Source organism: Lynx rufus, unplaced genomic scaffold, assembly GCF_022079265.1.
Source record: "Lynx rufus isolate CCGP_SWC_20201006 ecotype Redwood Valley unplaced genomic scaffold, mLynRuf1.p SCAF_9, whole genome shotgun sequence".
NCBI lineage: Eukaryota > Metazoa > Chordata > Mammalia > Carnivora > Felidae > Lynx > Lynx rufus.
The window spans coordinates 16808918-16831429 of record NW_025814897.1 but is presented as its reverse complement, the minus strand read 5'-3'; the positions used below and the strand labels follow the sequence as shown (position 1 = coordinate 16831429).

Genomic DNA, 22512 nt, shown 5'->3' with positions numbered 1-22512 from the left:
CTGGTCTTTCACTCTCCCACCCCCACGGAAGGGCAAGAACTCCAGGCTGCTACAACAAAAGAAACTTTATTTAAAAATATTTTTTTTTTTTTTTTTTACAGACATGGGTGCTTGAAAAAGCTCTTTAGTTAACTGTGTATGGAAATGAAAAAAAATTAATAAATAACATTAGTATAACAGACTTCTAAACATTAATACATTGGCAAAACAAAAGGGACGTCAAATGAAAACCAATCTTAAAGCTCTGCTCTTCTCTGTAAGAATATTTACCTTCTGTCTTATTCTTTACAGGTGAGAAGGATTAAATACTGCTAATAGAAATTTTTTTTATATTAATGACACATTTTTAAAATAGTCCACAAAAATCTCCTCTAAGTCTTCGTTTTGTTTCATTTTTAACACTGATATACAAATTGGGACTCTATTCCGGAGGAAGCATCAAGTTCTCCTCAGCCCCACCCAGGCCAAGAATGTCAAAATCCTAAAGAGGGAGGACGTTCAAAGGAATGGTTTCTCTCCCAATTCTTGATTAAAGGCAGGGAAGAACTGAAAGGGGAAAGGGAGAAGTAAAATTCTCAGATAGAAAACTTTTTTTCCTTTTTTCTTTGCTGAAACGGACCGTGACCACCATGCTGAGGACCGGGCACGTGGTCCTTGCTGCCTTCCCCAGGGGAAAACTGGACCCGCAGAGGGCACTGGCTGCTTAATGCTTTAAGACTGAAGTCTGCAAATGAAAGGAAAGCCACGTCTCGAGGGAGAGGCAGGAGGTCTAGGCCAGTTCAGGATCCAGCAAAGAGAAAAGACACACACCACGTCTGTTCTCGGGAGAGTCCGTCCTACACTTTCCCATGCAGTTGAGTCACTAGCAGGCCCAGAGGCTGGCACACTTGAAATGGTCCAGGGCGTACCTGGAAATCCCAGAACAGTCTCCCTCTCTCCTCGCTGGAGACAGAGCCTTCAACCTGGCGGCTGCGATCCTGACTAGAGCCAACCGAATGATCCCAGGGGAACACGTACTCCAAAAGAGCATCACGGCAGGGAGAGGGGACCCCAGACGTGCCTCACCTATCTGACATCTCTCCAGCCACACAGAGCGTTTCCTCCTCCCCCCAGTCTGTAAGGATGGACACTCAAGGTAGAGGAGCTAAGACTCTGGTATTTCCATATTAAGTCCTAAAATGCAGCCTGAGTTACAGTGCTGCCTTAGAAAGGCACAAAAATGTTTGGCTTTTTTTTTTTTTTTCAGTGTGCTAAAAATTGTTTTGTTTTGAATAAAGGAAAAAGATATATAAGGTTAAAAATCCCAAGTCACCACAGCCAGAAAGCAAATGTAGGAGGAGGTACCTCGTAGCTGCCATGCCCCTACCACATGTTTCAGCAGGAGGTCAAGGCCGAGACACGGAGACCGGTAGGTCAGGAGGCATCCACTCTCACGGGCAACGTGCCTGCAGGCTTACCCAGACAGCAGAAGGAAGAAACCGAGGAAGAGAAAACACACAGTCTACAGACTCCTACGTGGTTCTCTGCCTCTGCGGTTTCAAGACCGCCATGAGCACGGCTACCTCGCCCCGAGCAGGGTCCGAGGTAGGTAGGGAGGAGGGAACGGACACACGGGGCACGTGACACGCGAGCAGGTTGGCGCACTGGGCATGGGCACACGGCGCCCCCCTCGTCGGGGCTGGGCGGGAGGCGGAGTGAGGCCCGAGGAGCCTCCCCCCTTCCCTGGCCCTCCGGTCCGTCTCGGGCGTGCAAAGAGGACTCGTGAGAGGCAGTGGAGGGGTGCCGCTCACGTTCATTTCAGGAGCGGGTCAAGAACGTGGAGCCGGGCAACCAGAACTCCGCTGATCTGTTCGGCCGCCTGAGCGGTAGGAGAGCGGAGGCTGGCTTTCAGCCTTTGCTCTGGGCAAACAGAGGGAGCGGTCCACCGCGTTTTTCTCGAGCGTTACACAAGGGAAGCGGCAGGGAGAGCTCCAGACAGCTGTTGCTCTTAGCCGACAGCTGGCCCTTCCGTTCTTTTCCCGTTCCCATCTGAATGTGAGGGAGCCTCCGGCCAGAGCTTGCTCCTCCCGTCCCGGCCCCCCCGCCTCTTACGCGGGTGCCGCTGGTTAGACCCAAAAAACACTGCGCTCCCCTGTGGAACCACGCCAGATTTCCTAGGACAGGGAGGCACCCGGCCCTGCTGTCCCTCTGCTCCTTGATTCTGGCGCCCAGTCCAGGATACCAAATGCAAGGGCTGACGACCCACCCTTCATCACGTGCCTCAATGTGTATCTTTGGATTACTAGGTTACTTCTGTGTATTCCTAACGACTCCAACAGTTTAAAAAAGTTACAAGTAATTATGAACATGCCTTAAGAACACGGGACAGGCTCTAGGATGAGGTAAGCAAGATCAAAAGACTTAGTAGGCAAGCAGTTTTTTGAAAAATAAAATTAAAATTAAAAAAGGCTCTGATGCAGGACTACAAAGAAATCAAGTGGACAGGGGAGACCAGGGTTCCCGGTCTAAAGAGCTCTCAGTCAAAACTCTTCTAAACTGGAATCTACATCTAATTTATATCCCGGCTACTGTCCCGGTTATTATATATTCCCGCTGGCTATGGGGAAGTAGTTTCTGAGGTACCCCGGAAGGCTTGCCCAAGAATATTACCGCAGGGCTCTCCTCGAGGAGGAGGGGAGCCAGGGCCACGGGCCCACAGAATGGATGTATTTTCGGTGCTAAAACTTGAAGAGAGCCCAAAAGTCCATGGGTGGCTACAGTGGGATGTGTGATCTGCTCTCCAAATAATATGAAAGAAGGCTAAAAACCTGAGATTGAATGAAGGCAAAGAAACGTCACCTAAGAACAGACTAGCTCTGGAACAGGAGAAACGGGTCCTGAGGAGGGAGGTAAGAAATCTTGGATGCCAAGACTGATAAAGGGATTGAAAACAGGAAGTAAGGAAATAAAGACGACGATAACCCAAATTAAGCAAAACCCAAGAATTTTCTCAAACATCCCAGACACAGTCCCATGCCTACCTTTCTACTCTAAAAAAAGGCAGTATGACAGCAGTTTTACTACTAAAAGACCTTTAGGGTATCTATCCTGCCTATAGCCTCTTCTCCCCCCATCTCCCACCCAAAGGGGCACACCGCTGCCGCCCCACACGCCAAGGCTAACTGGTCAGGCGTAGACACCCAGGCAATGTGCTAGGCCGATCGTGTTCTTTCTTGAGAATCTGAATGAATCAAGAGGCACTGGGAAGCTGTGTACAGTGATCCCTAGAGCTGGGACGTCGTGTAGACTTGGGGACTGGGTTGTCTATTCCAGGGCTGTGCCTGACAAGCAGGAGAAAGGACCGGGTGCAAAGTCTGACAGTCCCAGCCCAGCCCCATACAAGAATCGACTGTACTTCTCGCACTGGGGTCTATAAAATACCCTGTATCCTTATGATTCCCTCCTTTCTTTAGCCTGAATACCTGTTTCTGACATCCGAAGGATTCCGAAACAGGACAAAGATACAAAACTGTGGCTTCCTTTCACTATGAACCCTCCTCCATGCACTGCGTAGCTTTACGCGCTTCTAAAGAAAGACAACGAACATAGGCTGAGGTCAAAGTAGTGCCAATAACACTGTAGGTGGACTTAGAATACTTCAGATTGAATTCTAAAGCCTGAAAGTCTAGCAGGAGAGTGGTGACGTATGTATTCTGATGCTAAGTTCTAGCGTCCCAGGCTCCTTAGCCCAGGAAAGGCTGGCATTTCTGAAAACTGAGTTCCATCTATTTTGCCGACTGGCTCTTGGGAGACCAAAGGATCAGCTGAAGACCAGGACCGAACAACAGGTATCCGCCCCTCTCCCACACCTTCAGCCTTTCTAAGACATAGAATCGGCTGCAAAGGTGTTGGAAGACTGGAAAATAAGTTCCAAAGAGAATGGGAGGTGGTAACAGGTCCCCGAAGGGCGACAAGGAAACTTCACAACAAGGGGGATTTGGAACTCCAGCAGCTCAGTAGGAAGATCAAGGAAGGCACTAGACTGGAGAGGAACTACGGGCAGATGCTTTACTTAAACATGTAACTGCCCTAAGCGTGCAGCTGAGCCAACACACCCCTCAACCCACCAGACAGATTCCACTGAAATACACAAAAGATGGTGGGTACCCATGAGACACGTTGAGGAATCTCCCAGAAAGTATCAAAGCTCTAGGAAGACGACATGGGTTAACGGAAGAGCCGTGAATTGATTTTACCCAGGACAGCTCTTTAAGGAAATACAGATCTACATAAAAGAGCTGTGAATAAAAACTGCACCATCTTTTGGGGATGAGCTATTTTAGGGCCAAATGCAAGTCCTGGACAGGGAGGAACACGGAGAAGCTGGCGCTTCTGGCACATGGTAATCGCCCACACACATTTGCTGAACGAACAACCTAACTGGTAACCACCAGGGCAGGCTGATGGTTAGAATACCACTGTTCCCTGGGCAGCGGTCACCAGAGTCAGAAAGGCCAACGGCAGGAGGGGGGACTTCCTTAGCTTGGGGAGGAGATCTAGAACCCTGACTGTCATGAGGTGAGGTAGGAGAATATTCTGCATCAACACCATCACCAACCACCCACACACACAGGTGTCAAGTGTGATCATGGTGCCTTGAAGGGAATATACAGTCCCTACTCTGCTAGCAAATTTACAAAAACTCATTTGTAGGTCTGCTGTTTGGACCCTAAGTTATATTTTAGTTTTCTATAGAGGAGATAAATACTTTAAGATTGAAGAATAGCGACCCCCATCCAAAAATTTTAACCCGCAAAGCAGCTGAATGACACTACGAGCGCTGTCCCCCATCCCGGGCCCTGGTGTCGTCTGTCTGGGAAGAGCACAGAAGAATGGCGGAGTGTGTTCAGTGGGGGGAGGAGGGCTAGTGGAAGAGAACGGCCGTCCAAGGTGCAGATCATTACTTACATAAAAATGAACAGATGCACGTGGAGACCGGAAAGCGCCCAATCTCTTATTTTCTTAAAGAGAGGTATATCACGAGCCAACAGGTGTTTCTGCTCTGGGAATCTTTTACTTTAGTGGAAGGAGCACAGAGGGCAGCTGGGCACAGAGGAGCACAGAGCACAGAGGCAGGCCGTGCAGGGCAAGCCAGAAAGAGGGAAAGGAGACTGGACTGAACAGAATAGCCTAATGCATTTGAGAAAAAAGAAAAACATCAAAGTGACTTTTACCTTACCCACCTGGCAAGTTAACACAGAAGGAACCACTTGTAATTCGGAGGGAGAAGGGAGATGGGTTTACCCAAAATGGCAAAACTCAAAGCCTACTTCCGAAAGAGCAATTCTAAATTCAGAGCAGAGCCCAAGAATTAAAAACTGCCATACGAATGGAGGATGAAGAAGCTGGTTATTTGTGCCTTAGCCCAAGGAAAATTTAAGAGATTAAAGTTTTGGAAATACCCTCAAGACAAGCCTCCACGTGAAAACTTTCGTGAGACTACCTTGGCGACCTGAGGCTTGGACCCAGGTCTGTCCTCACAGACCCGAGGAGAGAAAACCTCACAGAATGGTCTCAGAAGCTTGAAAGCCTATAGCTACCCAGCTGCCAGGCCGATGACCAAGCCAATCAATGAAGCATATGTCCAACACTGGGATCTGACACCCCAGTTGGAGGCCTGACCCCATGAGCCACAGGGCACTCAACTAGGAACAAAAGGATGAACTCACCCTTAGCCTATATATGTAAGGACACACTCTCCAAAGATTTTGGATACACTGAACAGGCAAAAGATATGCAGAATCAGTGTTCTGTTCTCTTGACACATCTTCAGACTATGGGCAATGTCTGCAGACAAGGAAAACTTCCAGTGTGGGCAGGCATGGAAAATGCTGCCATTTCTTCTAGTTTTTCGTCTGGGTCTTCAGCATTTAAACAAAATACAAACTGAACGTTACCACAAACGAAACCCTATCCTTACTGGCTTTTAGAAGGAGACGCTAGGTTACGGCCACTCTCCCTGCCCCCGGCCACGACCATCAGGACCTCCTGCACCTGACAGTGGGCTGGGCTGTTTTCCGCCACGTGGAGCAGACGTTGGGGAACCAGAGCAAATCAACAAGAAGTCCTGTACCTTCTACCCTGGGAATGTAAATGGTTTGGAGGCAAGAGGATAAAGCCAACAGGTCTAGGAACAGCTGAGAGCCAAGAGAAGAGTTAGAGAAAGTTTTAGTTCCACAGATGACAAGATGACAAAGAAAACCGATCTGAAGAGATTCTGGATCTAAAGACAAAAGCGTGGTTTAGATTTTGAGGAGGGCAGATTGATCAAAGAGCAGGCGTGCTTCTGACAAGCAAGGGGGTACACCCGCTTTGCTGGGGAAGCCAGCAAAGACCGGACAGAGAACTGACCCAACTCCAGGGGTCATTTCGCAGCACCTCCAGGAACTGACTAACGGGTGCCCCGTGCTGGACCCTGAATCTCCTTTGTAACCTGCAATTACACAAATCGTCAGGCTTCTCACATACGGTCTCTGACCACAGTAAAGTCATTTATACACTGAATGCTAATTACCGTGGAGAACGCAGTCACGAGAGAGTACACAGGACTAAGGTGACGAGGAGACGGAAGGACGTGCTACATGCCCAAAGCCACAGGCACAAGAGAAACCCAGCTGTCGGAGGCCCCGATGCGGGACTGGGGCTGTCAGCGCAATGCTGCACCACCATGGGTGTCAGCCCCTTTCCTTCGAGGGCAAAGAGCAGATTCTCCTCCGAAAATATAACCTGGCTCATGTTCAAAGGGAGACACCCGTATAAGCTGGAATTAACTCACCGGGAAAAAAAAAACCCAACAGAGACATCTTCACCATTTTGTGCATCTTATGTAGAACAAGGCAAAGAGCCTGTGCGTGAAGCTTGCTAAAAGTTTTGTGGTATTCGGGTCAGAAAGCCATTGCTGGAAACAAATGCCCTTCCCTTCCCGGGAAGCAGAAAAACCCACGGCCTACGTTAGAACACATACCTGGCATCAAGGCAACGGACTCCCACAGACCATCTTCTGGGGAGGGCATGGAATGTATCTGAAGGCCTCTATCTCGAATCAGTCATTATGGAATTAGGATAATGAAAACATCGTACTTTAACAGAGTCGATGTTCCTATGGAAACAGTGCTTTGGAGTGACCAGTGTTAGCTGCTAGATCAAACATGACTATAAGGATACAGCAACAGTACTTTTTCCCCCACTACCCATCTACCACACAAACCAACACCAACCATCACACATAATAAGGAACATCCTATAAGCCACTCGGCTTCAGTAAGTCTGGTCACAGCAAGCCCACTGCCAATGACAGACACCAAGGAGGAGGAGGAAGCAGGACAAAGGACAGAGGGAGGGTGTTCTAAAAATACAAGACTTGAGCTATGCACGTGGTAATCCAAGCCGTCGGGGAGTGTTGAAGTTGTAATACACACTGGGGTTGGGTAGAATACCACAGTAGATGGAAGTCTTTAAACGATTCCTTCCTAAACCTCTTGTGCTAATTCCCTGCCTGGGATTAACACACACAGCAGGTTAATCTTATAATCACAGGACACACGCAACCACAGACAGACAGAAACACAACCACATCCTTAACCCAGGGAAGTCTGAAGTCCCCAGTGAGGATTTACAGCACAATACTTCTCCTACTGCTTTCCGGACTGTTCCCCAGGTAGGCTACCATTTACTAAGAATCCACACTCTAAGGTGAGGACTGAAGGACACCTTCGAATCCACTCTCAAAACAAATAAAATAATAAAACACACTAGCTGCTCCATGTTCATTCCACTGCTTTGAAATCTTGGAACCACAGATGTGAAACCCCACAGAGAGGGCGAGACCTCACCGCGAAGTCTCCAAAGGCACCTCTGCCCTTGCAGGTGCCACTCCAGTAGGAGCGGCCGGCTCACTGGTCCTCTGACGCTGCAGCGGGGCGGGGGTGTGCTAGGTGGCGACGTGGGCGGGAGAAGAAATAGAAACAAATTCCCGGAGGATATTTTTGGCCATTTCGATGTTGTTGTGGGCAATGACCAAAGCTTTCTGAATGTCCTGGTAGGAGTATCCCTGACTCATGAGGTTCTCGATCTCGCTGGAGAGCTGCGGTGGGGCGGGGGCGGCACCGCCTTGCTGACAGCTACCTGCTTTTCGTTCAGAGTTGATTCTCCGAGGGAACGGTTTGGGAGGCCTTTCGGGAACTTGGGAACCCTCAGTGAAGTCTAGAAGAAATCAGAAAGAAAATATTTGCAAATCTGGCGGGGGGGTGGGGGGCGGGGGAGATCCCCACTTAACGGCAGGAATAACTGTGCTAAGATCAAGGTATTACCGACCTACTGTACCTGGGCAGGGACTTGTGCTCTTAAAGGGCCGGGTTTTACCGGTTCCAGGGTTTTAGCAGAAAGCCTTCACCTCCTCCTCACAGCGGGAGCAGCCTTCTAAATATACCACGCACCTGCTCCGCTGACAGGAACACTGCTGTCCTGAGCACAGACACCTGCATCCGCATCACGCTGTATACACTCTTCACACACAGAGTGCCTACATTATTTAAAACAACTTCTCTGGCAGGGCCAAAGATACTAAACTTCTCCTTCCACAAAGAGGACCACAGAAATAAGACTAAGTTGCAGTGGAGAAGCATTAAACAAGGCTGGGCGGGTGGGGATCACCACCTGTTTGGGCAACTGGATGTATCTTTTTTGCCAGCTGTCCTGAGCACAGTCTTCAATTTCCAGAGTGACAGCAACTCTGGCTGCTGCCCTCCCAGGCAGCCACAGGTGCAAGGGCAGCCCCTGAGAGTCAAGGCCCAACCAAATGTGAGCTGGCTCCGAGCCCACTCAGTGTGCTTCCAGAGCCGGCGCGCCCTCGTTCCAATGGGACAGGGCCCGGAAGTCAAGAATGCGTGCTCTGAACCATCAAGCTTCATTACTGGTGTCATGACACGCACCCCAAAGAACCAGACGTCCTACCTATCACCAGCCAGGAGCAGCCACGGGTTAAGGAACAACCTTGTTTCTAAGTCTGGCAGAATCCTAAAGAGTCTGACTACAGTTCAACTTCCTAATGGAGACCCCGGGACCACCTTTCCTCCCATGTAGACTAAAACAGACTTAACATCTGGTGACAAAAGCACTGTCACCAGGCAGTCACCTCTGTTGCAATACAAACCGGGAGCCACACAGCCATTCAGCACAAACCCAGGCCGGCCTGGAGACTCACTTGCGGTGGGGTCGCCTTCCAGAGACAACCAGCCGAACGAAGAGCTGGCGTTAGAGATGTCGGACAGGGTCCGCCGGGCCAGCACTGCCGGCACAGGCGGCTTGGGGACGTCATAGCCATCCTCCTCATTTTCAGACTCCTCGGGTCCGGTGCTGGCGTGGGCCGGGGCCAGATTCCCTTCACCTAGAGAACGGTTTGTGCGGTTATCTTCTGCTTCTCACACACACACCCCCTCTTCTAACGCAGCTCATTCGTTCACACATGTCCAGCACGCAAGCTACCAATGGTCTACCCTGGGCCTGACCGCCATGGCAGGCCCCGCGGGTGGAGACAAAAGAACAGAGAAAACGCAATCTGCACCGACACTGCGGCCCTGCTCTCCTGAACGTGGTAAAGGCTACCCTTGTCAGAGTTAACAGCCACTGAAGCCAAAGACTCAAGTGTCATTTTATAGCATTCATTCAACATTTCTACTGGCGTTTCACCTCGCAAGACCAGCCAAAGGGCCTGTGTGTGCTGCCTTCTTGAACTTTCAACTTGGTAAGCTAGTTGATATGGGAATTGAGTATTCACCACCCACACACAAAAGAATTTCATCAATGCTAAAAAGCAAAGGAAATAAAAGGGAGCTGCCAGCACTGCGGGCCCAGGCCATAGAACCCAAATGTCTCTAGGCCCTGGAAGGATGAAAAAGTACAAAGGGAACTAGTTGCGTGAACAGGAAATAAAACAGAGGAGAGGGTTTTACTGCCCCTGGATCAAAGATATTTTGCCAAGAAGATTATTTAAAAGAAGTTTCTGCCTAGAATCAAGCTGTCTCAAATAGCCAAGTATGACAGGCTCATTCCAATGGCACATCAATGATTTTCAAAGTAGCAGAATGGCTACTCACCAAAGGTGCTGCTCTCTGTGACAGCCGGTGCCGCCTGGGACTGAATATTATACATTGCTTCATATGTACAGCTATCAATCTGCTGGTCACAATCACACGCTCTGAACCAGAAGGAAAGTGGCATATGATCTTCAGAAATAGAACTCTGTTATCTGCAAACTTATTAAGCCTCGTCTATTCTTAACTATCCTAGACCCTGAGTCTATCAAGATAGCATTTTCCTTTTGCCAGGATCACTAATAAATGGCACAGGATCGACTCTTACGATGCACAATGGACGTGTGGTTTTGTAACTACTGTGACAGTGAGGAAGCGTAAGTGGAATTGCTTCTAGGTGCGAGGGGCCAAACGCTGGGGTATGTAGGCTCCACACGTCTTTCTGCTTTCATTCTGGCCGGATAACATCACGTAGGGAGCAGCTAGGCAGGTGAGTGGTGTCAACTTAATTCCCAGAAGACTATCGTGAACGTACCGTGAACTCTGGGTTGTGTCCAAAGGCCATTTCCCATCCGGTTTTGGAAGTCCTAGAGGCCTGGAGGAGGGGGTCATATACTCCGTGTCCTCCTCACTTTCACCCTGCTCCCCGGGGGGCAGCTTTGGCACAGGAAGAGGCCTGGGAGAGGAAGAAGACAGAAAAAGAAAATGAAAACGATAAACAAGCTGCAAAACGTGCAAGTGTGAAACGAGAGTCTTCGAGACAGGCCGCAACTCACTTCTGACGGAAAAACACATGCCACCTAGGGAACTGTTACTTCAGGTTACTACAGGTTCATTATTACAAAACACACTACCTTCAAGTTCTGCTTTCAGCTGACCACAGACACAGCTATGTTGTCTGAGATGGGCTACACGGGAACAGTGCTTGAAGCCGGTTCGTCTCAGTCCCCAAATAAACTGGGGTCGCAGCCCAAGAGCTGGCGTGCCAGTTTTTCCCTCACCAGGCACGAAGCGAGCAGCAGCTGTGGCCTTCTGACAATATGCTAGGAACCTATGCCAGATGCTAATTCTTAACATCTACCTATGGTTTCAAAGACTAATACAGCTTGTTGAAAGCTTCCTCATAGGTTATCTCCTACTTTAATCACTTTTCTCATTTTAGAAAACAAAAATCTGACATCAAGAGAGATCAAGTGGTAGGTTAGCATCAATTCTGAGATGGCATCTCCCATCTTCTGACTCCTGCTTTGGGGATCTTGCCGTTCCACCCGAAGCTCTCACCTAGCAGCTCTGGAATCAAAGCTTCTCCTGCTCCCTCCCCCCACCCAAGAAACTTGACAAAACCGGGGGAAAAAAATCAACAAACAAGACACATGCACGTGTGAACAAGCGCACACACATACACACAACTGCTGCTGGGAACGTGAGTTAAAGAGTGTACCTCCTCCCTTCATCTTTGTATTTTTGCACATCCTAAACACTCGATAAGGAGCATCTACTGGATTTGTCTGTATTTACTCCATGTTTCTTTTTCCCAACTATAAAAGCAATAGCTGCTTATTATAAAACACTTAAATGTTACAGAAACCTAAGACAGAGCGACAGTCCCTATAATCTAACTGCAGGTTTTTCTTATGTCTACGTATTACTTTGTGTTCCGCGTGCTGAAGTTTTGGGGTGGAAGCTTATTAGTATCTACAATTTGCTCTGAAACGTGCGCAAGAAGACAGACAGACTGACAGATGGATAGGGACAGAAGTATATAGAGGGGTGCCTGGCTGGCTCAATTGTTGCAACGTGTAACTCTTAATCTCAGAATTGTAGGTTTGAGCCCCACGCTGGGTGCAGAGATGATTTAAAAACAAAAAGTACATGGAACTAAAGGGTATTATGCTAAGTGTAATTCGCAAGAGAAAGACAAATATATGACTTCACTCATATGAGGAAGTTAAGATACAAAACAGATGAACATAAGGGACGGGAAGCAAAAATAATATAAAAACAGGGAGGCGGACAAAATATAACAGACTTCTAAATACAGAGAACAAACAGGGCTGCTAGAGGGATTTTGGGTGGGGGGATGGGCTAAATGGGTAAGGGGCATTAAGGAATCTACTCCTGAAATTACTGTTGCACTATATGCTAACTTGGATGTAAATTAAAAAAAAAAAAAAAAAGCGTAAGTGAGCATAAGAAAATGTTAATAGAGCCCGGGTGGGGAATATATGGCTGTTCACTGTAAAAATCTGTCACCCTGACTCTATGCTTGAAATTTTTCATAACAAGTTGTTGATGGGAAAAACCCATCAAGATTAAGAAAAAATCGGGGCGCCTGGGTGGCGCAGTCGGTTAAGCGTCCGACTTCAGCCAGGTCACAATCTCGCGGTCCGTGAGTTCGAGCCCCGCGTCGGGCTCTGGGCTGATGGCTCAGAGCCTGGAGCCTGTTTCCGATTCTGTGTCTCCCTCTGTCTCTGCCCCTCCCCCGTTCATGCTCTGTCTCTCTCTGTCCCAAAAATAAATAAACGTTGAAAAAAAAAAATTTAAGAAAAAATATCAAGTATTAGTGAAGATACAGGGAAATGGTACTTTCAAATAGTTTCAGAAATGAGACACTGGTACAATTTTTCTGGAGTGTAATTCAGCAAAAATATTTAACCAAACAGGCATACACTCGGGCTCAGAAATTCCATTTCTAAGAATTTTCCCTAAGGAAATAATCAAGAATACTCACTAGAGCATTATTTATGATACTGAAAAAACAGGTGATAACCGGTCAAATAAGAATGTACTGAATAAAGTAACTTTGGAACCACATACGCAGCAATATACCTGAAGCCAACCGGGTCCCTCAGTGCCTTAGAGGTTCCAAGCAGAAGCCTCAGAGGCCTACTTCCTTCTACCACAGTCAGTCTGTTCTTATCTACTTTACCTACTAAGGTTCCAATTAAGTCAGTTCTGCTGCTTTGTAATCATTTGCAATAACCTGAAAATCATTGTAGTAGGAGACTATATTATGATGTCCTAGGATGTTCAAGATCCTCCTAGTGAAAAAACGCATGTACAACAGGATTCCATACCCACGTAGAATGGCAACGAAGATATTCAAAAATTGCTAACCACTGTCTGAACCTAGGTGTTAAGATTATGGATAACTTTCATTTCTTCAGTGTCACATATCTCTATTTTCTAAATGTTCTTTAGCATATTACTTCCATAGAGAGAAAAAGATCATTAAAGGTGCAAGCAAAAACTTTTTAAATTATTAGAATCTTTTTGTTGATGATGTTAATAAAAGTATACAACTGCACTTCCTTCCTCATTAAGTATCTTGGCAATACATCAAAACACTCACAATCTCTTGTCCTGGTAATTCTACTTTGGATGTATCTCTGGTTATGTGAAGATGTTCAATGAAGCAAATTTATTATGGTAAGAGGTTTTATACAAAATAAATATCCAACAGGGCAATGGTTAAATATGTAATGTTATATGATACTATATAACCATTAAAAGTGACTATTTTGAAAAAACCTTTTTTTTTTTTTTAATTTTAGTTAACATATGTTGCAATATTGGTTTCAGGAGAATTCAGTGATTCATCACTTACATGCAACATGCAGTGCTCATCACAAGTGCCCTCTTTAATGCCCATTGCACATCTAGCCCATCTGCCACCCACCTCCCTCCATCAATCCTCAGTTTGTTCTCTATCGTTAAGAGTCTCTTGTGGTTTGTTTCCCTCTCCTCTTACCTCCCCCCTTCCATATGTTCACCTGCTTTGTTTCTTAAATTCCACATATAAGTGAAATCATATGGTATTTGTCTTTCTGATTGGCTTATCTTGCTTAGCAGAATACATTCTAGCTCCATCCACATTGTTGCAAATGGCAAGATTTCATTCTTTTTGATGGCTGAGTAGTATTCCATTGTATATGTACTACCACATCTTCTTTATCCATTCATCAGGTGATGGACATTTAGGCTCTCTTCCTAGTTTGGCTACTGTTAATAATGCTGCTATACACACTGGATTGTTAAAGAACTTTTTTAATGATAGGGAGAAATGCCCAAAATAAAAGGCTAAGGTGAAGAAAAGGGAGACTTTAAAACCATACCTTGATTTAAAACATACGTACATTTTACATGTCTACAGACACGACCAGTCGCAAACATCATCTAACTGCCTGAAACAGCTATACAAGCAGGATGAAATACAAACGAAAGGACGCACTGGAGAATGGCCTGGCAGCCAAGACTCAAGGGGCCAAGACTCAGGATACCTTAAAGCCAGCCCTATACAGGGGTTCTGAACTTGAGCTGTGAAGGCAGTTTCAACAGGCTAGGGAGAAAGGGACTAGAAATTTGGGGTTCCGTGATGGCCAAGACACGGGCGGCCAAAAATCCCAGAGAAGGGCACAGGGGAGAAGTAGGTGTGAAATCCTGCTATAATTTTCCCTGGAGCTGCAGCTAACCTCTGAACTGTGTCTAGAGGCCAGCAGATTCTGAGAAACTGAGCAGACGGTAGTAACTGATGGGCTCAACTGATACTTTGGTTATCTCACTAACCTGGAGAGACAAAGCTGGAGTTCACAGATACGGCCTTTGAAAGATTACTCTTCACGTGTTCAGTAACAAAAAGACGAATGGAGAATTTTATTAGAAAATCAGAATCCGTACATTTTTAAAAATCACGTGGAGGGGCGCCTGGGTGGCTCAGTCGGTTAAGTGTCCGACTTCGGCTCAGGTCATGATCTCACGGTCCGTGAGTTCGAGCCCCACGTCGGGCTCTGTGCTGACAGCTCAGAGCCTGGAGCCTGTTTTGGATTCTGTGTCTCCCTCTCTCTCTGACCCTCCCCCATTCATGCTCTGTCTCTGTCTCAAAAATAAATAAAACGTTAAAAAAAAATTAAAAAAATAAAAATAAAAATAAAAATAAAAATAAAAATCACGTGGAAATTCCAGAACCTTAAAACACAGTATCTGAAAATACAAACTGAACAGATGGATTCAGGGCAGGTTAGAAACTGTAAAAGAGAAGATCAGGAAACCGGAATAGAGTAGAAACTATTGAGATCAAAGTAAAGAGAGGAAAGGAAAACAGCAGAGAGCCTAAGAGCTATATGAGGCACGGTCAAAAAGGAGGGACATTCAGGTAACTGTGGTCACAGAAGGAGAAGGGAAGGAGATGGCAGTGTTCAGTCTATTTTAAGAAAGAGTGGCTTGAAATTTTCTAAAACAGGTTTTAAAACATGAAATCATAAAATCAATAAGCTCTACAAACCTTAAGAAGAATAAAGAAAACTATTTAGAAGTATTATAGTAACAGCACTGGCATCCAAAGACAAAGAGGTCTTAAGTAGTCATGCAAAGAAACACTACCTGTAAAGAAGCAACATTAGCCTGAGAGCTAATGTTCCAACAGAAACAATGGGGTATTCTTAAAAAGCTGAAAGAAAGCAATGGTTTGTAACTGTACTTTTTAATTTTTTTTTTCTTTTTAACAAGTTTATTTGTTTTGAGAGACAGAGCGTGAGAAGGGGAGGGGCAGAGAAAGAGAGGGAGACAGGATCTGAAGCAGGCTCCAGACACAGAGCCCGATGCAGGGCTCAAAGTCACAAATCATGAGATCATGACCTGAGCTAAGCTGGATGCTTAACTGACTGAGCTACCCAGACACCACCCCCCCAACCAATTTTTTTTTTTTTAAGTAATTTCTACACCCAACATGGGGGTCGAACCTACAACTCTGAAATCAAGAGTCACATGCTCCACCAACTGAGCCAGCTGGATGCCCCACATAATAAACATGTTAAAATATTTTATGCATCGAAAAACTATCCACCATAAAATAGCAACCCACAGAATGGAAGGGAATTACTCACAAATCACATCTGATAAAGGATTAACATTCAGGATATAGAGAGAACTTATAAAACCTGACGACAACAATGAAAGGACAAACAATCCAATTAAAAAACAGGCAGGTGCCTGGGTGGCTCAGATGGTTTCAGCTCACGACAAGATCTCACAGTTCACTGGGTTCGAGCTCCTGTGCTGTCAAGCACAAGGAGCCTGGGATTCCTTCTCTCTCCCCCTCTCCTGCTTGTGCTCTCTCTTTCTCAAAATAAATAAGCAAAATTTTAAAAATTACAAACGAGTCGGGGCGCCTGGGTGGCTCAGTCAGTTAAGCGTCCGACTTCAGCTCAGGTCATGATCTCGCGGTCCGTGAATCTGAGCCCCACGTCGGGCTCTGTGCTGACAGCTCAGAGCCTGGAGCCTGCTTCGGATTCTGTGTCTCCCTCTCTCTCTGACCCTCCCCTGTTCACGCTCTGTCTCTCTCTGTCTCAAAAATAAATAAACGTTAAAAAAAATTTTTTTTAAATAAATAAAAAATTAAAAATGATCAAATGTCTTAGACATTTTTCCAAAGAGGATATGTGAATGACCAATAAACACATCAAAAGATGCTCAATATCACTAACCATTAGGGAAATGCAAATCAAAACTATGAGACACCACCTCATTAGAATGACTACCATCAAAAAACCCCCAAAATACCAGGGGTTGGCAAGAATGTGGAGAAACGGGAATCCTTGTGCACTGTTGGTGGGGATGTAAAATGGTACAAGAGCTGCTGCAGGAAATGGTGTAATAGGGTCTCAAAAAAATTAAAGAAAGAATTATCCTATGATCCAGGAATACGACTTCTGGGTATATATTCACAAGAACTGGAAGCAGGGCCCTGGGGGGTACTTGTTCCCCCACGCTCACGGCAAACTCTTCGCCAACAGCTGAAACGTGGAAGCGATCCAAGTGTCCGTCCACCGATGAACGGATAGGCAAAATGTGGTCCAGCAGTCACCCTTTATCTGCAATTTTATTTTCTGTGGTTTGACTTCCCCGGTCAATTGCGGTCTGGAAGCAGATGATCCTCCTCCTGATGAAGGTCAATAGGGGCCTAACACTACGTCACGGTGCCTATGTCGCTCACCTCACTTCACCTCATCACATGGGCATTTTACCATCTCACATCACCCCAAGAAGGGTGAGTACAGTACGGTATTCAGAGAAAGACCACAGTCACGCACTTGTATCACAGCATACTGTTGTAATTGTCCTGGTTTATGATCAGTTATTGTCGATAATCTCTTACTGTGCCTAATTTATAAATCAAACTTCATCATGTATGTATGTAGAGAAAAAACATAGCATACACATGTTTCGGTACTATCCTTGGTTTCAGGCATTCACTGGGGGTCTTGAAATGCACCCCCTGCAGATAAGGCACAGGGTGAGGTGGGTACTGCATACAAGGGGAATATTATTCAGCCTTAAAGACGAAGGAAATTATGCAATACTGTACAACATGAATGAGGACGTGATGATAAGTGAGTTAAATCACAAAAAGACAAATACTGCATGGTTTCACTTATACAGGTGGTAGAGTGGTCAAAATCATAAAGTATAACGGTGGCTGCAAGGGGCTGTGGGAGGGAAGGATGGGGAGCTACTATTTACCAGGTACAGAGTTTCCGTTTTACGAGATGAAGAGTTATGAGCATGGATGGTTGTGATGGTTGTGAATGTAGTTAATATTAATTTAATATTTAATACTAATAATGTACTTAATACAGTAAATGTATTTAATACTGCCGAACTGTACGCTTATAAAAAGATGGTACAGTTCATGTGTTTTTTTGCCACACACACAAAAAGACACCAAAGAATTAATTAAAATTAAAAATGGTAAGAATTAAGAAAAGAATTGTTTTTACAAAAGTCAACAAAATCAGACGGCTTCTTTGAGAAGATGAATAAAATTGTTAAGCCCAATAAGACAGAGAACATGCACAGAGAAAAAAAATTAGTCCAAAACAGAAAATATAATAATTCTGAATTGATACAAATACAGATCAATTTTTATTTTCTTTATACTCCTGTGGGTTTTCTAAATTCCGTGAGTGAGCTGTTTTAACAGTACCAACTCCACAGTGAAATACAGCTTTAGGGGCACCTCGGTGGCTCAGTCCGTTAAGTATCCAACTTCAGCTCAGGTCATGATCTCACAGTTCGTGAGTTCGAGCCCCACATCAGGCTCAGTGCTGACAGCTCAGAGCCTGGAGCCTGATTCAGATTCTGTGTCTCAGTCTCTCTCTGCCCTTCCCCTGTTGTGTGTTCGTTCTCTCTCTCTCTCTCTCTCTCTCTCTCTTTCTCCCTCAAAAATAAGTAAATGTTTAAAAAAAAAAAATTGAAATACAGCTTTAGTACTTACCTGGCAGCCAGAGAATAAATGGCACTGGCAGACGCAGAAGGTTTGATTTTGGGGTGCTCAAACTCTGAACCTGCTAATGGGCTGTTATTCATATTCTGGAAAGAAAAGTGGTGAAAAAGAACCTTCTTAACACAGCTCAGTATCTCCTCTTATTTATTTAACTTATTCAAAATAACAAGAACAGTAACACAGACACACACCTCACTCTCAACGCTGTGCTTACGGGTTATTGCATCCCACCAAAAGTAGGACCGCTTTCAGGCTCTGAAGAAAGTCTAAATGTAAGGGTTAGGAAGACAGAGATCTAAAAAGAGCCAAGGAGATGGGGTTTATGGTTTCAATTCTAGATTTGAGGAAATTGGCTGTCTCCACAAATACCATTTCTAATTTTAAATATCTGTACCTCTGTCTACAATGGTGCCACCAGAAAGTCCAGTCTAATTTATTCTAATTAGACTGCCTATCACACAGATGCCACTTAAATGTAAGCCACTCTCTCCCTTCTCTTGCAACCAAGAAATATGCAGTTCATTTAAGGGCCACAGCATTCCTCAGCTTCACTACTCACAGACCATTCTCTCTTTTTATTTGTCTGAAGGAGACTGCCAGCATTACTACTTAGTTATACTGCTAATTAACCTTCAACTATCCGTACAGCACACAAGAAATAACACCGCTCGCATATACAAGAGAACACGGGGTAATGAAATGTGCACTAGACCATTCTCTCTCTTGCTTACTTAGCATCAGCTCTATAAGCCCCTTTGTGATTCCTCAGACTCTCCCAAACTCGCTGGCTTCCCCTTCATCCTGGAATGGTCTCCCTGAGAATCAGCACAGCGGGCTCCAGGTCTTTGCTCAGAACTGTACCCCATCCCTCCACGTACCCCTCAGCCCGACTCCAGCTATCCCTACAACTCCGTTTTGAGCTATTTTCCTCCACAGCACTCATCAGCACCCAACATCCTGTGTTTCATTAACTTACCGAGTTTATTTTGTCTTTACTCCACCAGAATGTAAACTTTCTAAGGGTAAGATTTCTTGTTGAGTACATACATAAACGAACCCCCCAAACACAGATACACCTCCCCACGCCCAGGTCTGGACCTCTTTCTCATGCTTATTCAATGAACTACTAGCCTTTTTTCAATCTATCCTTTTAGCAATCTATTTTACATAATGCTACTACATGTACCTCTTGAAACCATCATTTTGCTCATGTCACTCCACTGACTTAAAACCTTCAGATGCTCATTTCCTACCAAATAAATTCAAATTCTTTTGGCCTTGATGGGATTTTCAAGGTCCTCTAATCTAGTATTAACGCTCCTTTCATGACCTTTTCCCCACTCCGATACACAAACCTTCTGCTCCACTCATATTAACCTACTTCTAATCCCACAACACACCTCAAGCATTTGTGTCACTGTGGCTCTGACCTTAAAATATCCACTTGGGAAAGAACACTTCAAATTCAGATGCCATTCGTTCCATAAAGCCCTCATGATTGCTCTATTTGGAAATAACCTCTCCTTTCTCCAAAACTGAAGTGTTTTCTATTTACACTACACGAATCCAGCCATACCTACATATATACACACATATGCACGCACCCACATACATATTGCAGTATTTACAAACATGCCTTATCTGATCTATTAATACACTTCTTGAGGGTATATATACTTCTGAGGGTAGGGATTACGTTTTATCATTTCTGAATCCTATACAAAACGTAGACAAAAGTGCGACCCATGAAATGCCATCCACAAATATTTGTTAACAGGCTAAATAATTTCAAAAGCAGGACTCACCACGGAGGTATCCACACTGAATGTGCTTCCAAGCCTAGGCACATCTGTTCTGGGCTCCATTTGTGAGGGCAATGAAAATGGAAGTGAGTGCCGGTTGGTTAATTCTCTACCTGTCCAGGGGTCACCAGCGTTTGGAGCGACCACTGGTACTTTGGGGATCGGCCGAGGCAGCCATGATTCCCCAAGGCGGCTAGAGGGAACAGGGGGCAGTTTGTCCCTGGACGGACAGTCGCCTGGTGTGCAAGGCAAGGGGCGTCTCTGAGGCCGGCTTTCTGCTCCAACAGAGTATGGCCGGTCTGGAGGGGGCGGTGGTGGAAGATCTCGAAGTGTGGGAGGTATCGGTAATGGTTTGTCCTTATGAAGGGAGCCAGAAGCTGCCTGTAGACGCAGGATGAAAGCAAATCAATCAAAACCCACTAATCAAAAACAACAACAAAACACTCAACCACCACCACCACACACACACAAAGCCCACTAATCCACAACAACGAATCAGAAAACCATAGAAACGGATAACGTCTTACCTTAGAAGCACTTCCAAGCCCAGAAGCACTTGAAGGAATAGACACCCGCTGTTGCAGAAGGTCCAGTCGCGGTGGCACCGGGGGAAGGGAGGCTTGCGGGGCCACTGAAAATGGAGAGGGAGGCCGTTCCACCTGACACAAATAAAATTTCCTAATAGGTTATTCTTGTTTTGAGGGAGTGGCATCTTTCAACTCCTCCGAAAGCTGTAGACAGCAAGTGCTAGATGAACACCGACTAGAACGGCCAATGGCTCAGACTTCCTGAATTAGTTCTGTGTCACCATAAGAGGGCGCTCTCAATCACAGAAACACCATACAGATGCAAGTTACAGGCAAGGATCTAAAAATGGCTGTGCTACAAAAAGCTTCTTAGTTTACATCCGAAAACAAGTGTTACAATTTTCCACATCCTCACCTGGAGAGAAAAAAATCTTTTCGAGGTTACAAATACCAGCCCATATAAAAAAGAAAGGAGCAGACGTTAACCTTTCAAAAAGTCACCTGGGAAAAAAAACATTTAAGGGCACAGGACAATGAAAGAGATCAAAGATGATAAATTCTCCATGGGTTGTTATGATAGAAATAAATAAATAAATAAATAAATAAATAAATAAATAAATAAATAAATAAAGGTGTTTTAAGAGGAAAACAACCAACAGGATTGCTAAAAAGCATCTTGCGTCCTTCTGAAGAAACCAGTTATTTCAATTCAGTAATGCAAAGGGATTAATATTTTTTATCAATCTGTGTTCTTAAAATATGAGGTGCCAAACTGGTCGAAGCAATACATGTCTGTGCCTATCGCAGGGTGACGAGTAACTGATAAGCGTTTCCAGGTAAGCGATCAAAAGAGATGCATAATTCATACAAAATGCTACTTGGCATTTGTGTTCCCTTCCAGGAAGCAATACAGATGGAATATGGGCAAATATGTATTACAAGCACTTACATAAAATGACAAAAACAAAAAACAAAAAAAACGTTCACACCCTTAGTCCTGCCATTAATGCTGAGTGGTTTGTAAACGAGGGCAAAGAAAGCCCTCATCAGCTACCTGCTGTACTCATGCCTAAGGAAACGGGGCTCCGACTCAGTGGTGCATGAGCGACGCAGCTGGAGCAGCCAGGCACCTCAAGGGTTAAGAAAGTGAGAAGTTATGAGTCAGGCTAATTCTCACTTCTCCGTTAGTTTCTAGCCAATCGCTGTATCCGGATTTCTCCATGGCAGAGTCTCGTATCTTTATGTGCCTTTTCGTTCTGCTCACCAATCCCAGACCCGATTTATTAAAGCCAGCTTCTAGCAATTCTCCCAACTTCTGGTTTCTTATCTCGCCAAATCCTTTTGCTCACCATTACCAGCTTAGCCATCCTTCAATATGCAGTCGCTCAAAACACCATCCAACACTAACTCACTTTCCCAATGTCTCAACTCAGGAATTCCTACCTCCTCACCTTTGTTCAAGTTGTTTCCCAATCTGAAAGGCCCTCTCTGCCTTGAAGATTTATTTTTAAGTGATCTCTACACCCCACATGGGGCTTGAACTCACAACCCCAAGAGTCACTCGTTGCACCGGCTGAGCCAGCCTATTTCAACCCCTCTCGCCATCTATCCTCGTTCTCATTCCTGAAGTGCAGAGGTTGAGCTAATCATACTCTTTAATTCATGTCTCACCATCACAACTGATCCTTGCAGTGTTCTTTTATCTCAACATCTATGAAAGTTCCAGAAAAGGAGAAAAACACAGGGGAGAAATTATCAGAGAAATGAAACAAGAATGTTTCTGAGACCTAACGGACACAAATATCCATAGGAAGGTTTTACTGCACAGTTAG

The 22512-nt window shown here is 45.3% G+C and overlaps 1 protein-coding gene and 1 non-coding gene across 2 annotated transcripts in view; both read right to left on the bottom strand.

The window, feature by feature from the left end:
- Positions 1-47: 47 nt before the first annotated feature.
- The window catches only part of CBL (Cbl proto-oncogene), an 85350-nt gene continuing 62885 nt past the window's right edge, over positions 48-22512 (bottom strand). Inside the window, exons 10-16 of the mRNA XM_047070437.1 lie at positions 20681-20812; positions 20157-20534; positions 18343-18437; positions 10606-10746; positions 10134-10234; positions 9242-9424; positions 48-8241 (exon numbers count right to left, since the gene is read on the bottom strand). Of these exons, the coding sequence (XP_046926393.1) occupies positions 7970-8241; positions 9242-9424; positions 10134-10234; positions 10606-10746; positions 18343-18437; positions 20157-20534; positions 20681-20812 (1302 nt within the window). The 3' untranslated portion in view covers positions 48-7969. The remainder of the gene's footprint in view (positions 8242-9241; positions 9425-10133; positions 10235-10605; positions 10747-18342; positions 18438-20156; positions 20535-20680; positions 20813-22512) is intronic.
- Positions 18929-19058, bottom strand: LOC124506584 (small nucleolar RNA SNORA19). Its single transcript, XR_006960831.1, has one exon. It is a non-coding gene; the product is annotated as a small nucleolar RNA SNORA19 (small nucleolar RNA).